This window comes from Meles meles, chromosome 6 (genome assembly GCF_922984935.1).
Source record: "Meles meles chromosome 6, mMelMel3.1 paternal haplotype, whole genome shotgun sequence".
Classification (NCBI taxonomy): Eukaryota; Metazoa; Chordata; class Mammalia; order Carnivora; family Mustelidae; genus Meles; species Meles meles.
Window position 1 is genome coordinate 63,742,613 of NC_060071.1, and position 15,077 is coordinate 63,757,689.

Genomic DNA, 15,077 nt, shown 5'->3' on the forward strand with positions numbered 1-15,077 from the left:
TGGCCCGTCGTCAGCGGCAGTGACTGCTGAACCCGCTCCTCTCCCTTACTGATATCTGTGTGAACTCGTTCAGGTTTTCACCACAGCTGGACACCAGAGTGGCTTAGATACATATAATAAAGGGCTTGAGGGGCACCTGGGTGGCTCATTCAGTTAAGCCTCTGCCTACGGATCAGGTCATGATCTCAGATCGATCAGATCGAGTCCCACATTGGGCTCCCGGCAGGCAATCTACTTCTCCTTCTGCCTGCTGTTCCCCCTGCTTGTGATCTCTCTGACAAATATATAATCTTTTTTTAAAAAAATAAAGGTTTGATTATATTCTAGTCTCTGATTATGACAATGTAAAAGGAATGTTTATGGAAAAATAAACTAGAAGGCAATATGCCAAAATTCAGTCCTGCCACAATCGCCTGCCTGGATGGTAAGTGCGTGATAAGATGCCAGCTTTGGTCCTATACTGTTTTTACGATGAAACTAATTAATTTCTCTGTTGTATCCTAGGAAAGAAATTACAGTATTTACTTGAACCATACCATGTTATTGAAAGCAATCCTCTTACACTGTGGAATCCCAGAAGATAAACTCAGTCAAGTCTATGTTATTCTGTATGACGCCGTGGTAAGCGTTTAATTACTTTGACTTGATATTGAAGAATGATAATAGTTCATAAGTGTTTTCTTAGTGATGTCACCATAGAACTGAATTGGGAGTTTTATCTCCTTCCCTCATTTCTCTAAAGTAAAAAAAGAAACGAATTGGAGGGAGTGATTGTATTGAGAATAAAGGGAGGAGCTCCAGTGGCGTAATCGGTTAGCGCGCGGTACTTATACAAGAATAAAGGGCTTAGGGCCTCCCCTTAATTCTTCCAGCCCACCTGTGCTTATCCGTAAAGTCATTTATAGATGTTGTCATTGGGCTTTTTGGTGGAATCGGGGGAGAGTGGTTGGACCCTGGTTGGAGCCTCCATTAGCTCCTATTCCCTGTGGCGCTGGGGCAGCCGCCCTTCAGTTACTCTTCCTAACTGAGCCTCGTTGTGGTACTCCTGCTCTCCAGTATGTGTGCAGGTCCTCTGTGGTAAGTGCACAGAGCCTGGAGGGGAACCACTGAAAATTTTCAGTAGTGTTATGGTGCTGGGATGAAGGTGAATATGTATCTTTTCTGATTTCTTTTCATGTTAGATATTGTGTTTATAATAAATAAGGGGCATCCAGGAGATTCAATCACCTATAGTGCCAAATGGTCTATGATTAAAGCAGAATAGAGTGGAAGTCTGCTGGCTTACTGTTCTTTTTTTAAGATTTTTTTGGAAAGATTTTATTTATTTATTTGCTAGAGATCACAAGTGGGCAGAGAGGCAGGCAGAGAGAGAAAGAGAGGAGGAAGCAGACTCCCTGCTGAGCAGACGGCCTGATGCAGGGCTCAATCCCAGGACACTGAGACCATGACCCAAGCCAAAGGCAGAGGCTTAACCCACTGAGCCACCCAGGTGCCCCCCTTTTGAAAGATTTTATTTATTTACTTAGAGCATGAGAGTGAGCACAAGCAGGGGGAGTGGCAGACGGAGAGGGAGAAGCAGGCTCCCCACTGAGCAGGGAGCCTGATGCAGACACTTAACTGACCAGGCCACCCAGGCACCCCAAACCTACTGTTTTCTGGACCTCAAAAAGCCGAAGTAGCTTCTTTCTCCTCTGGCAGGTGCACACCAGGGGCCCCAGTTTTACTGTCTGTTTCTCCATGGTGCGTTTCTCCCTGAGGTGCAGCTTCTGCTCGACAGTAGCAGACACACCGTGTCCATCAGACGCTGGCAGGAACCCCAGGGATTATGCACGGGGGCGTCACGTCATCCTTGCTCATACCTCGCAGCCACAGCCTGTCTGCTGGCGTGGGACGAAGTACTCAGAGGCTGTCAGCATGTGGCTTTTGGTAGAGGGACATGAATCCATTACTTCCTTGCCATCCAGACAGAAACCCCCTGGTTCAGCCTGTCCAGTTCTAGGTTGCCTCACTGAATGGTTTTAGCTAAATAGTAAGGGCATCCTCCCCCTTTTACTTGTTTTATGTCAGGAATTTTTGTATTTTAAGACACATGTTAGGGGTGCCTGGCTGGCTTAGTCAGTAGACTGTACAACTCTTGGTCTTGGGTTTGTGGGTTCTAGCTCCAACATTGGGTGTAGAAATTACTTAAATATAAAATCTTAAAAAAAAAAAAAAGACAAATGTTAGTTTTACGTGAATTGGAAGAAAAAATTTTTCTTTAGTCACAGAATTAATCCATCCTTCATGATTTGGAGCAGTTTGTCCAAAATGGAGGGTATATACTTGTCAGAAGTGGCCTGGAGATTGTATCTTTATATTCAGGGCCAAATTTGGTGACTCTCATTGTTCCCTTTCTCTTCCACGGTAGACAGAAAAGCTGACGAGGAGAGAAGTGGAAGCCAAGTTTTGTAATCTGTCTTTGTCGTCTAACAGCGTAAGTACCCAGTGATGGCGCTCTTGCAGCTTTCTCTGAAACTCTGGACAACCCTGATCTCCAAGGCAGTGAGGCGGGGCTGCTCCCCAGCACCTCACAAACAGGTTTCCCTTGAGGGTTCATAGGTTCCATGGCAGCCTCGGGGGATCAGGGGAAGAGGGCCCAGTGCTGGCTTCGACGCCTGCCTCCCCACGCTGCTGTTCACCGTGGGGTCATCAGCCTGTTCGTTCTTGATCACCAGCTGCTCTGCCCTCCAGAGCCACCTGCTGAGCAAGCGGGTCTAGTACTAGTTGTTCTCTTCTGAAATAGATCCTAGGGGCCTGGGATGAGGCACAGAGCTCTGCAGATCCATCTGGGTTTTCCCCACTACCCAACCCTCACTGATCTTCCAGCACGTCAGAGTTGAATTAAAGCTCCTGCTTTTCCGGTACATTTCCCACTCCTAAAATCTGGCATTTGATCCCAGTGGCAGTGAGGACTATCTCATGGGGTAAACAAGTTTGTCCTGTTCTCTCAGCAAGCCTCACATTGGTGTCTGATCTTTGGCACGCTGACCCAAACTTCACGGAGTCACTGGATAGCAGAAGACAGCAGGGATTTCTGACATTTCCCTGAATATTTATATAAGAAAAGCGACTTCTTTAAAACTTCCCCACAACCTCTCTAGCCCTGCTGGGGCACTCCATTACATGACCTGTGATGATCAGCAAATGCATGTATAGGATAGGTTAAAATATGACTGTACAGGGCCGGGCAGAGGCGCTGGTTCTTTTGGACACCTACAATGTGGCTGGCACAGTGCTAAGGCACATAAAGGAATCAGCTGAAGAGTCCATGGGCTGCTTTCAACTTAATTCATGCTGGCCTTTAAAAAGCCCGGGGGGATCCGGGCAGCGTCCATCTACCCTTGGCTGTCTAACCAAACTTGCATGCACAGCCTGCAGCCCAGAGTGGTCAGCCTGCAGTCAGGCAGAGAGGGTAAACCAGATCACACAGCTAGGAGTTCTAGAAGTTAAGCCAGGTTAAATGTTAGATGTTAAATATTGGAGGAGATATTAATGGTACCCAAAGTGACCAGTGATAAAATATTTTGATAGGAAGCACAGTATTTACATAATCCTCTAGACATGTACGTAGCACATAGCCGTGAGCAGAAATAGTTCTGTGTATAAGTAGCACAAAGAATCTGCTCCAGAAACTGCCCAGTCTGGTGATTCCTTACATGAAGGTTCAAGCCCAGAAGGTTCTTTGAACTAATGTCACGTTTCAGATGTAATTCACACTTGCACATGATAGCTGTCTCAGCTGCTCAAATGTTAGCTTCTTTTTGTTGAATCTCTGGTTATCTGATGATGAGCACTGCTTCAAACTTGTACATTGGATTAGCTTAAAGATGGAAAGATCAGCACCCAATAAAGGCATTTAGTGCTGTCATTATTTAAAAATGGAAACTCTGAAGATACTAGAAAAGGAAGCAGTAACATCGCAAGCCAGTGCCTGGCCCAGTGTTCTGATTTTACAGATGAGGCATCTCAGGCCCAGAGAGATGTTGTGACTTGTCCAGAGTCACCTGGAGTTTGTTGATGATGGGGTGAAGACACAGATCCGGAGACAGCGACTCTAGTGCTTCTGGTAGTTTATTAATGGGGTAATTTAATGTTAAAATTTGAGAAGAAATAGTTTTTAATTTTAAGAAGAAAACCATTTAGGGCGCCTGGGTGGCTCAGTGGGTTAAGCCGCTGCCTTCAGCTCAGGTCATGATCTCGGGGTCCTGGGATCGAGTCCTGCATCAGGCTCTCTGCTCAGCGGGGAGCCTGCTTCCCTCTCTCTCTGCCTGCCTCTCTATCTACTTGTGATCTCTCTCTGTCAAATAAATAAATAAAATCTTTAAAAAAAAAAAAGAAAACCATTTAATATGGTAAAGATATTGAGATTACTTTTCGGATTAAAAAAAATACATATGGTGTATGATTATTATATTAAAACTGGTTTAAGCTGAGTCTTCATTCAGCTCTGTTTCCAAGTTTCCATGCACCAACTTGTCATTGAACCAGGTTATGCTTATATCGTCTTAAAATAGCTTTAATTTTGTTTAACTCCCAGGAGCTCCAGTGGAAATTTCTTTCAGGTCAATGACCATAGTTACTTCCTGCTTCCCCTGCTATGTGCCAGGGACTGGGCCTGGCCCACAGATTGTCTCTAGCCATTGCCTCATGTGGAAGACGATGGGTGCAGCAGCCAGGAGCTGGGATGAAGGTGTGAGCCCCAGAGGGAGGGAAGGATCAAGGGGCTGACACCTCCAAACAGAAATTATTCAAGCAAAGGGAGGAGAGGGACTTCTGGCTACTTCTGAGTAGAACTAGAACCAGTCAGATTCGCCTTCCTGCGTGCCCATCCCACTCTATCCCCGACCTCCATTTCTGTGTCTGCAGGAACAGAGGTCGATGAGAATGAGGAGGGTAAAGAGGACCTGTACTGGCTTGGAAATCTTGTCATGGCGGCTCAGCTAATACAAGGGGCTGCTCTGCTGGCGGCAGCATTCACTGGAAGTAGGTGCCCAAAGCACTCCAGTGAGGTACTCTCACTGGAAGTTGCTGGAAAAGGGTAATCCATAGTCAGGTTCCCAGTGAAGGTTAAAATGGCCTCTGACCAGAAAATCCCTGCTCTTCCCTGCCGTGGATCCAAAGCTAAATGTGCCTTCTTGCTTTCCAGCTGTGTCGACTCTACAAATTTATTGAGCAGAAGGGAGATTTGCAAGATCTAACACCGGCAATAAATTCATTAATAAAACAGAAAACAGGCGTTGCCCAGCTGGTGAAGTACGGCTTAAAAGACCTAGAGGAGATTGTCGGGCTGTTGAAGAAACTCGGCATCAAGTTGCAGGTTTGGCAAGCACTGGATTCTCCTGTGGGGGAGAGGGGGTGGTCAGTGCTGCCGGCCCAGGGGGAGATGGGGTTTTGGAGTTAATGCTAGAACGTGTTTTCTTCCCCCAGAACACTGCTTTCTCCATTTTGGAACTTCTGATTTCTAGTAACAGTTTTGGCTTCAATCACAATGTCCTTGCAAGCATCATGATTTCCTGTAGTACAGTGAGTCTGATGACGTCAGTTAGCTCCAGCCAAGGGGTGATTCCTGAAGAGAGCAGAGTTTTTTCACCTGGCAGTCTGTCCTTAGACATCTTCCCGATTGCTCTGATGCTACTGACGGAAAGCCATGCCCTTGACCTGTTTGCGTGGGCTTGCACTTCACAGGTCTTGATCAATCTGGGCTTGGTTTACAAGGCACAGCAGCACAACGGAGTCATCTTCCAGTTTGCGGCAGTCATCAGACGCAGGCACAGGGCTGTATCGGAAATCCTGGCAGCTGGTGGCAGATACGACCTGCTGGTGAGGGCTCACCCTATATTCGTCAATTGATTTATTCTGGTTTCATTTCCTTTCTTTCTCAGACTGGGTGGCTCAGTTGTTGAGCATCTGCCTTCAGCTCGGGTCATGATGCCAGTGTCCTGGAATCGAGCCCCGCATCAGACTCCCTGCTCAGTGGGAAGCCTGCATCTCCCTCTCCTGCTCCCCTTGCTTGGGTTCCCTCACTCACTCTCTGTCAAATAAATAAAATCTTGAAAAAAAAAATTACAGGTTTACAGGAAGTTGCAAAGATAGTACAGAGAGATGTTATGTACCTTTCCGTTTCTTCGAATGGTTAAATCTGGCATAACTGTAATAAAATAGCAGAACCAGGACACAGACAGGACAACCAGGTACACACTGTGTGTACCTCTGTACCACTGTATCATGTGTGTGGAGTCTTGTCACCACCACCACAGTCATGATACAGAGCTCTTCAGTAACCATAAAGACCCAGGGATGCTGACCTTTACAACTTCAAATGAAGTATGGAACCTTTCCCTCGCTGGAAGTCCCTATACCCATCCCGCCATTTGTAATATAATTGTCTTAAATATTTCCTCTCCATACATTGAGGTCCACATCAGACAGTGTTAGGCTTTTTGCTTCAGCTGTCCAAATCTGAGTAACTCAAGAGGAGAAGAAAGTCTGTTGTAGTTCACTCAGATTTCTGGTTTCCGATGAGAAATGTGCTGTTGTTTGAATTTTCATCTGTAGGAAAGTTGATTTTCACTCAATGCTCTTAAGATTTTTTTTCCCTTTGTCTTTAGTTTGAAATTTGATCGTGACCTATCTTGGTATGACTTTCTTTGGATTTATGCTCTTCAGGATTATCTCAGCTTCTTGAATCTAGAGGTCTATGTCCTCCTCCAGTGGGGGCCCTCCCACCAAGCCCTAGCATGGTGGCATCTGAGAACACTGAGTGGAAGCTGAGACTTTGATACCTGCCTGGAGTAGTGCCCCCGAACCCCCAAACAGTGTCAGTGGAGGAGCCAGAGGATTACAGACCCTCACCTCCACCCAAGCAGTAACGAGGCCACCCTCCCCACAGACCAGTAAAGGCATGTTTCAGGCATTTTATTCTAATACCTCTCCCGTCTCACCCTCTTTTTTGCTCTCCTTCTAGGACTCTGATGACAAATGTTTAAGTTTTTATATCCCTGAGGTTCTGGGACCTTTTGCTTTACAGTCTGTTTTCTCTCTCCTTCAGACTGAAGAGTTTCTCTGATTTAATCTTCAGTTCCACCGTTTTCCCCATTCTGCTACTGAGCCCATCCAGAGGTTTTTTAATCTTCCACTTCTCTGCTGAGCCTTTCTTTTTGGGGGGCGGGGGGGAGCTCAAGCCTGTTTGCCATGCTTGTTTCTGAAGCATTTTAGTGATGGTGGCTTTAAAATCCTTGTCAGAGGTTTCCAATATCTGTGTCATCCTGTTCTTGTTATCTGTTGATTGTCTTATCTTACACATTTTGAGATCTTGGTAGCTGCCATGATACGTGATTTTCACTGTGTACCCTGGGTATTTTTTTTTTTAAGATTATTTATTTATTTATTTGACAGAGATCACAAGCAGGCAGAGGTAGACAGAGAGAGACAGGGAAGCAGGCTCCCCGCTGAGCAGAGAGCCTGACGTGGGGCTCGATCCCAACCCTGAGATCATGACCTGAGCCGAAGGCAGAGGCTTTAACCCACTGAGCCACCCAGGCGCCCCTACCCTGGGTATTTTAAGTATTAGGAGACTCCAGAGCTTAGCTAGATCTTTTGGTTAGCAGGCCTCCCCTGAGAGCATACCAGTAGGGGCGGGGGGTGCCATCTTGCTACTGTTGGTTGAGGGTAAAGATTCAGTTTCCTTACCCTGCTTCCTTCAACACTGGGAGGGGTGCCTTGTTCCTGTTTCCTGCACGGTACTGGTACTGTGGTGAGTTGGGGGAGAGGAGTGGCAGGAGACTGCTGGAGAGCGGGGAAAGTTGCAGGCGCCCACTCAGCCAGTCCCCTTGGACACCATCCCCACAAGGAGGGTGGCCTCATTACCGCTTAGGCGGACAAGGTGAGGGTCTGTCATCCTTCAGTTCCTGGCCTCCAGTGACACTGTTTGGGTGGGGAGGGGGAGGGGTCACTACTCCAGGCAGGTAAGAAAGTCCTGGTTCCCGTATGGTCTTAGGTAGGGGTTCCTTACATCTGGGTAATGGTGTGGGCCCCCACTCAGCCTTGACTGGTGGGGGCAGGCCTGTGCTTTTTTCCTGTGGTGTTTGGCTGGAGCATGGCAGGGGTCTTAGAAACATTTTCAGCCCTGCCAGGTTGCCCCTTTCTTGGTCTTCTGGCCAGAGAGAGTACATTTCCTGGGGGCCTTTTGTTGGTTCTCCTTGGCATTTCTAGCTTGTCAGCATGTGCTTCCCTCAGATTCTACAGTTCCTGCACCCATGTGTACCCTCTCTTCACTTCATAGTCTTCTTCGTTTGATTTATAAATACTGTCCAGGATTTTTAGCTGTAATTAGAGGGATGAGTAGAGAGAAGTGTTCCTACCTATCTTGGTCCAGAATCAGAACGTACCTATGTAATTTTTTTTTTTTAAGATTTTATTTATTTGAGGGCACCTGGGTGGCTCAGTGGGTTAAGATTTTATTTATTTGACAGAGAGAGCACAAGTGGGCAGAGTGAGAGGGAGAAGCAGGCTCTCCACCGAGCAGGGAGCACGATGCGGGGCTCAATCCCAGGACCCTGGGATCATGACCTGAGCCGAAGGCAGATGCTTAACCAACTGAGCCACCCAGGAGCCCCCACCTATGTAATTTTAAATTATCTAGGGACATAAAGCAAATAAAAAGACATTTTAATAATCTTATTTAACCCAAATATCTAAAATGTTGTTTCAGCATACAGTCCGATTTTTTTTTAAGTTTTTTGTTTTTTAAGATTTTGTTTATTTGTCAGAGTGCAAGAGCGTGAGCAGGGGGAGCAGCAGGCAGAGGGAGAAGCATGCTCCCTGCTGAGCAAGGAGCCCGATGCGGGACTCGATCCCTGGGATCACGACCTGAGCCGAAGGCAAACACTTAACCAACTGGCACCCTGAAATTTTAAAAAATTTTGAGCTATTTTACTTTTTTTCTAAGCCTCTGCAATCAGTGTATACTTAACCCAGTATACCCCCAATACTACTTCAGCACGTAGTCCTACATCTCAGTGTGATTAGTGAGCTATTTTATATCCTCTATGTTCTCCATTCTGAGTCTTTGAGACCTCTGTGCATTTAATACACAGCACATGTCAGTTTGGCTTAGTTGGATTTCGGATATCCAAGCCACATGTGGCTGGGTGGCCGCCGTGGTCGGCAGTGCAGCTCTAGGTGCAGTGTTTGTTCATTTTTTCCCAAGTTGGCACGGGTGCGAGCTCCCATCTCTCCCTCCCTCGCCCCTCATTCTCTTCTCTCACTGGCACTCTCCCTCCCGTACACGTACTTAATTTTGGTTGACCCCTTTGATGGTAAGTTGCTGACAAGCATGTGCACCCTCCAGTCATCGCTTTGCTTGTGAGGATGGTTTCTTCTCTCTTTCATAACCGTAGCTGTGCCTTTCTTCCCAGATTCCCCAGTTTAGAGGACCACAGGCTCTGGGACCAGTCCCCACTGCTGTTGGGGTGAGCATAGCTATAGACAAGATCTCTGTGGCGATCCTCAACATGGAAGAACCTGTAAGTTCCAGTTTGGCTGCCAGCTTTCCAGTGGGCTCTGGGTGGCCTTTCATTTTAGAGTCCTGTATGTGGAGCCCTGGATGTAGCAATGGACTGAGGCTTTGGGAGGTTATCTTCGTCACAATAGACAAGCCAAGGACTTGGCGTCCGCCTTGCATATAAGTCCTTAGCCTCTCACTGGGGGACCTCAGACAGCTCATCTGTCTTTGCCTGGCCTCGCTCACCTCGTCTTTGATGCACCCTTTAAACGTGAAGTGAAGCTCTTGGCGGAGGCCTTTCAAAGCCCCTTGTTCGGAAATCGGCTGTGCTCTACAGAACTAGAAATGGTTCTTTATCCCTTTTGTTTCAGACAAGAGCAGTTTTCTCAGAGGAAAAGGGTATCTTCCTGATGGCTTAGGATAGCTGAAGTCTAAAAAGACTAATATAAGAGGCTTCTGTCTTTTTTTCTATGATGATGTGGACGATATCATTTTGAAGCCCAGACTTCCTGTCGCTTACAAGATTTCGAGCTGCCTGTCTTCACATGAGTGCTGCCTCCCTCCTGGTGCCGGTCCCACCTACAGGCCCACAGTCTCGCTTCTCTAAATGTCACCACTCTTTTTCTGATCCAGGTTACAATCAGCTCTTGCGACCTCCTGGTCGTAAGTGTTGGCCAGATGTCCATGTCCAGGGCCATCAACCTCACCCAGAAGCTCTGGTCCGCAGGAATCACGGCACAAATCATGTATGACTGGTCACAGGTAATGAAACACAGAGTGCCCCCGAGTGGAGTGGGTGCAGTCCCGGCTGCAGTGACAGGTGGGCCTCTCCAGCCTTAGAGTAGGGTTCCCTCAGACTCGACTTCTCCCTGGTTAGAGCTACTTCCTGTGTTAGTTTCTGATTGTTACAGGAGCAAAAGACCACAGCCTCAGTGGTTTAAAACAGTACAGGCTGGTTGTCTCGCATTTCTGGCGTTCAGAAGTCTGCTACTGGTCCTGCTGGGCTCCAGACACTGGGCAGTGAAGCCAGAGCCAGTTCCTTCTGAAGGCCTGAGGGGGAGAATCCATTTCCTTGCCTTTTCCAGCTCCCAGAGGCCTCCAGCATCCCTCTGTAGGCCCTTCCTCTGCCTTCAGACTCAACAGTGTGGCATCTTTTTTCCTCTCTGACCTCCGTTTTTGTCTTTCCACCTCTGACCCTCCTGTCTCCTCTCACAAGGATCCTTGAGATTACACCGATCCCAACCAGATGATCCACATCTCCCTGTCTCAAGATCCATAACTCAGAGTTCCTTTGACCATAGAAGCAAACATAGAGGTTCCAGGGATGAGGCTGGGACGTCTTTGCAGGGCCAGGATCCAGGCTTGTACACTTCCCAAAGGCGTTTCATTTTGAGCGTTTCGTGTTGGGCGGCTGACTCTCCTCAGACCTCCCACAGCAGCCTGCTCTGGGGATGGAAGTGAGGAAAGCAGCAGCCGTGAACCCACCTGTCCTTCATAAAGGTGGGGAGGGTTTGGAGAGACCGTCTCCCCTGCCACCAGCAGATCACAGAAGGGCATACACTCCAGTTTGCCCACACTCAGGCACCCCAGAGCAGGAAGAGCCTCCTAGGGAACAGAACCTTCCCCTGCCCCCCTTCTCCTTTCACATCACCTGCCAAGAGGTTTCAGAAGCTGCTGCTGTCCGTCTTTGTGTGTGGGTTAGAGAAAACCTCCTGGCACGAGCATGCTGGGCAAAGATTTTCAGTCATTTGACAGAACAGCATCCTCTTTCATTGGTGTCCTTGTTTCGTAAATTGTTAGAGCAGTGTTCTTACAGAAACCGTGACTTCAGTCCTGCCCAGCAGCAGACATCTCTGCTCCGCTGCTTGGTGGCTTGATGCTTCACTTGAACTTTACACCGTCCACTGTTTTTGTGTTTTCTTGGCTTTCCTCAAAGGCCTTCTCGTTGTATGTGTGTATACCCTATAATTTCTGGCACCTTCCACCAAGATTTGAAGGTGTTTTTTTTTTTTAAGGTTTTATTTATTTATTTGAGGGAGAGAGAGTTGGAGAGCACAAGCGTGGGAAGGGGTCGGAGGGAGAAGCAGACTCTCCGCTGAGCCGAGAGCCCGATATGGTACTCGATCCTGGGACTCTGAGATCATAACCCGAGCTGAAGGCAGTCGCCCAACCAACTGAGCCACCCAGGTGCCCTGAAGATTTTGAAAACCTATTACTGTGTCCCAAGCACTTTGATTGTCCATGGTCCCTGAGGACAGTAGTGAAAGTAAGAAAAGCAAGGTCTTATTAAACCTCCTTTGAAGTCTTACTCTTCTGGCTTAATACTTACAGCTCCTAAAGTTAGCATGTTTAGTAAGTGACTGAAAATAGTTGGACACCATGCTTTCAGTCTCCTTAATTATTTGAAGCTGCTCTAGGCGTTCTGTGTTTACCTCACGTGCTGTGTTTGTTTCAGTCCCAAGAGGAACTACAGGAATACTGCAGACACCACGAAATCACCTGTGTGGCCCTCGTCTCAGATAAAGGAGGAAGCTATGTCAAGGTACAAACCCAAGGAAATCTTTCGCAGTTCAGCAGTCAGCTTTCCCAAACTGTGTAGTAACTGTGGAGCACCCAGCATCCCACTGTCCCCTGGCTTGGGTATGGGTGGAAACCCATTCCTGTATTTGCTGGGCCTGTTCTTGGAGAAAGGCTATAGAGTAAGAGAGAATCTGAATCAGAACACTTGTCTTCAAGCTTAAAAGATAAGAAATAGTGGCAGTAGGTTTTTCCTACTTTTCTCCCTCTGTTCCCTTTCTCCATCTAAGAAAATGAGAATAATAACTATACTGATACCTGGTGGTTGGCATATCCTGTGGCTGTTTCCTAACCAGTTTTACTCTGTTGCATTTAACTTACGAAAGCTCATAAATATACCACCTTTTCACCTTTATTTCTATTTTTAAGGAAAAAAATCAACTTCTTTTTCCCCTTTTATGTCTTTTAATATCTGGGTAATGTTGGCCCCATAAATGAGTTGGACAGTGTTCTCTCCTCTTCCGTTCTCTGAAGGATTCTGTGTACAGTTGGTATTATTTCATCCTCCAGTATTTGGTCAGACTCACCAGGGGCCACAGGGGCCTAGACAGAGACATTCAAGTTGTCTCTTTCTGAGTAAGTGAGTTTAGGTAGTTGGTATCTTCCCTAGAAAGTTTCTACTTCATCTAAATTTTCAAATATTCTCTTTTACTATCTGTAGGGTCTGTAATGATAATCCCCTCTTTCATTCCTGATAATTGGTAATTTATGTCTCCCATCCTCCCCCTTTTTTTACTTCACTAGACTGGCTAGAGGTTTGTCGATGTTATTTGTCTTGTCAGAAAACCAGCATTTGATGTCATTGGTTTTTCTGAGGGTTTTTTTTGTTGTTGTTCATTTGTTTTCTATTTCACTAATTTCCATGTGTCTTCATTCTGCTAATTTTGGATTTAGTTTATTCCTCTTCTGCTTTCTTCAGGTAGAAGTGGATTAAACACAGCCCGTAGGCCGAATCTGACACATAGCCTATTTTTGTGTGGCCTGTGACCTACAATTATTTTTTACATTCTTTGTTTTAAAAAAAAAAAAGTGACAGTGTATGGCCTGCAAAGCCTAAGATAGTAACTGAGCCTTTATAGAAAAAAGAAGAAAAAATGGCACCTGGCATGGATCACTGAGTTTAGACTTCACTTTTCTATGTATAAACATTTAATGCTATAAATTTCACTCTAAGTACGGCATCAGTTGTGTCCCACACATTTGTGTATGTAGAGCTTTCATTTTCATTTAGTTCAGAATAACTTTCTAGTTTCTTTGATTTCTTCTTTGAGCCACAGGCTATTTAGAAGTCTGTGGTTTAATTTCCAAATATTTGGGTATTTTCCAGCTCTCTTTTTTTCATAATTTCATTCTTATTTTTTTATTTAAATTCAGTTAACATATATAACATATAATGTATTATTAGTTTCAGAGGTAGAGAGGTCAGAGGTTCATCAAGTCATATAATACCCAGCACTCATTACATCATCTTTAATAATTTCTAATGATTTAATTCCTTTGTGATCAAAGAACATACTCTGATTTCAGTTCTTTTAATTTTACTGAGCTGTGATTTAAAGTAAAAAATTATTGTCTAGGGCACCTGGGTGGCCCAGTGGGTTAAGCCTCTGCCTTCAGCTCAGGTCATGATCTCAGGGTCCTGGGATTGAGTTCCACATCAGGATTTCTGCTCAGCAGGGAGCCTGCTTCCTCCTCTGTCTCTCTCTCTGCTTGCCTCTGCCTACTTGTGATCTCTGTCTGTCAAATAAAATCTTAAAAAAAATAATAATTGTCTATTACTGTGAATGTTTCATGTGCACTTGAGAAGAATGTGTATTTTGCATTGTTAAGAAGAATGTTTGATAAATACCAGTTAGGTCACATTAGATCATGGTGTTGCCAAAGCTGTCTGTATTTTTACTAAGCATTATGTCTACTTGATTAGTTAGTTACTGAGAGAAGAGTGTCAAAATCTCTGGCTATCCTTGTAGATTTATCTGTTTTTCCTTTTAGTTCTATCAGTTTTGCTTCGTGCATTTTGAAGCTCTGTTATTTGGTGAATAGACATTTAGAATTTTATATCTGTGTGATGAATTTGCCTCTTTATTGTTATGAAATGTTTTTATTTCTTTTTAAAGATTTTATTTATTTGACACAGAGAGAGATCACAAGCAGGCAGAGAGTCAGGCCGAGAGAGGGGTAAGCAGGCTCTCTGCTGAGCTGAGAGCTGGATGGGGGGCTTGATGCCAGGACCCTGAGATCATGACCTGAGCCGAAAGCAGAGGCTTAACCTACTGAGACATCCAGGCACCCTGAAACGTTTTTCTTTATCCCTGATAATATTTCTTGTTCTCTGAAGTCTTTCAATTGGTGTTTGCATGTCATATAAAAGTGGGTTCTTAGAGACACTCAGTATTTGAGTTTTGCTTTTTTGATCTACTCTGACATTCCCCCTCTTTTAGACCATTTATATGTAATGCAGTTATTGAAATGGTTGGGTTTAAGTCTACCATTTTACTATTTGTTTTCTAATTATTCCATCTGTTCTTTTTTCCATTTTCTTTTCACACCTTCTTTTTAGATCTCTACTATTGGTTTGCTAACCATTACTTATGTTTTTGGTGAAATTTTTTGGTGACTTCTTAGGGTTTACAGTATACACTTTTAACTTAATACATTCTACCTTCAAAATATAGTATATGTGTTTTACATACAGTGTAAAAACCTTACAACAGAATACTTCCATTTCCCTTCTCTCATTCTTTGTGCCGTTGTTGCACATAACATATTGGATGTTAAAACTCCACAATACATCGTTTTTATTTCAGCTTTAATTAGTTATTTTTTTAAAGAGGTTTTTAAAATAAGGGGGGAAATGTCCTTTTATTTACCATCTCTGGAACTGTTGATTCCTGTGTTGAGGCAGACATCATTCTGATTTCATTTTCCTTCTGCCTGAAGAATTTCCTTTAATATTTCT

At 45.1% G+C, this 15,077-nt stretch overlaps 1 protein-coding gene across 5 annotated transcripts in view; it reads left to right on the plus strand.

Annotated features, from left to right (window-relative positions):
- Positions 1–15,077, plus strand: part of EIF2AK4 (eukaryotic translation initiation factor 2 alpha kinase 4) — a 113,927-nt gene that overhangs the window by 83,119 nt on the left and 15,731 nt on the right. For all 5 annotated transcript variants that reach the window (XR_006818627.1, XR_006818626.1, XM_046007530.1 and 2 more), the window contains 7 exons: positions 505–621; positions 2,408–2,473; positions 5,186–5,356; positions 5,725–5,859; positions 9,456–9,563; positions 10,175–10,303; positions 11,997–12,083. Coding sequence is in view for 3 of the 5 variants with exons in the window: in XM_046007530.1 (XP_045863486.1) it covers positions 505–621; positions 2,408–2,473; positions 5,186–5,356; positions 5,725–5,859; positions 9,456–9,563; positions 10,175–10,303; positions 11,997–12,083 (813 nt within the window). In the remaining 2 variants the exon portion in view is untranslated. The remainder of the gene's footprint in view (positions 1–504; positions 622–2,407; positions 2,474–5,185; positions 5,357–5,724; positions 5,860–9,455; positions 9,564–10,174; positions 10,304–11,996; positions 12,084–15,077) is intronic.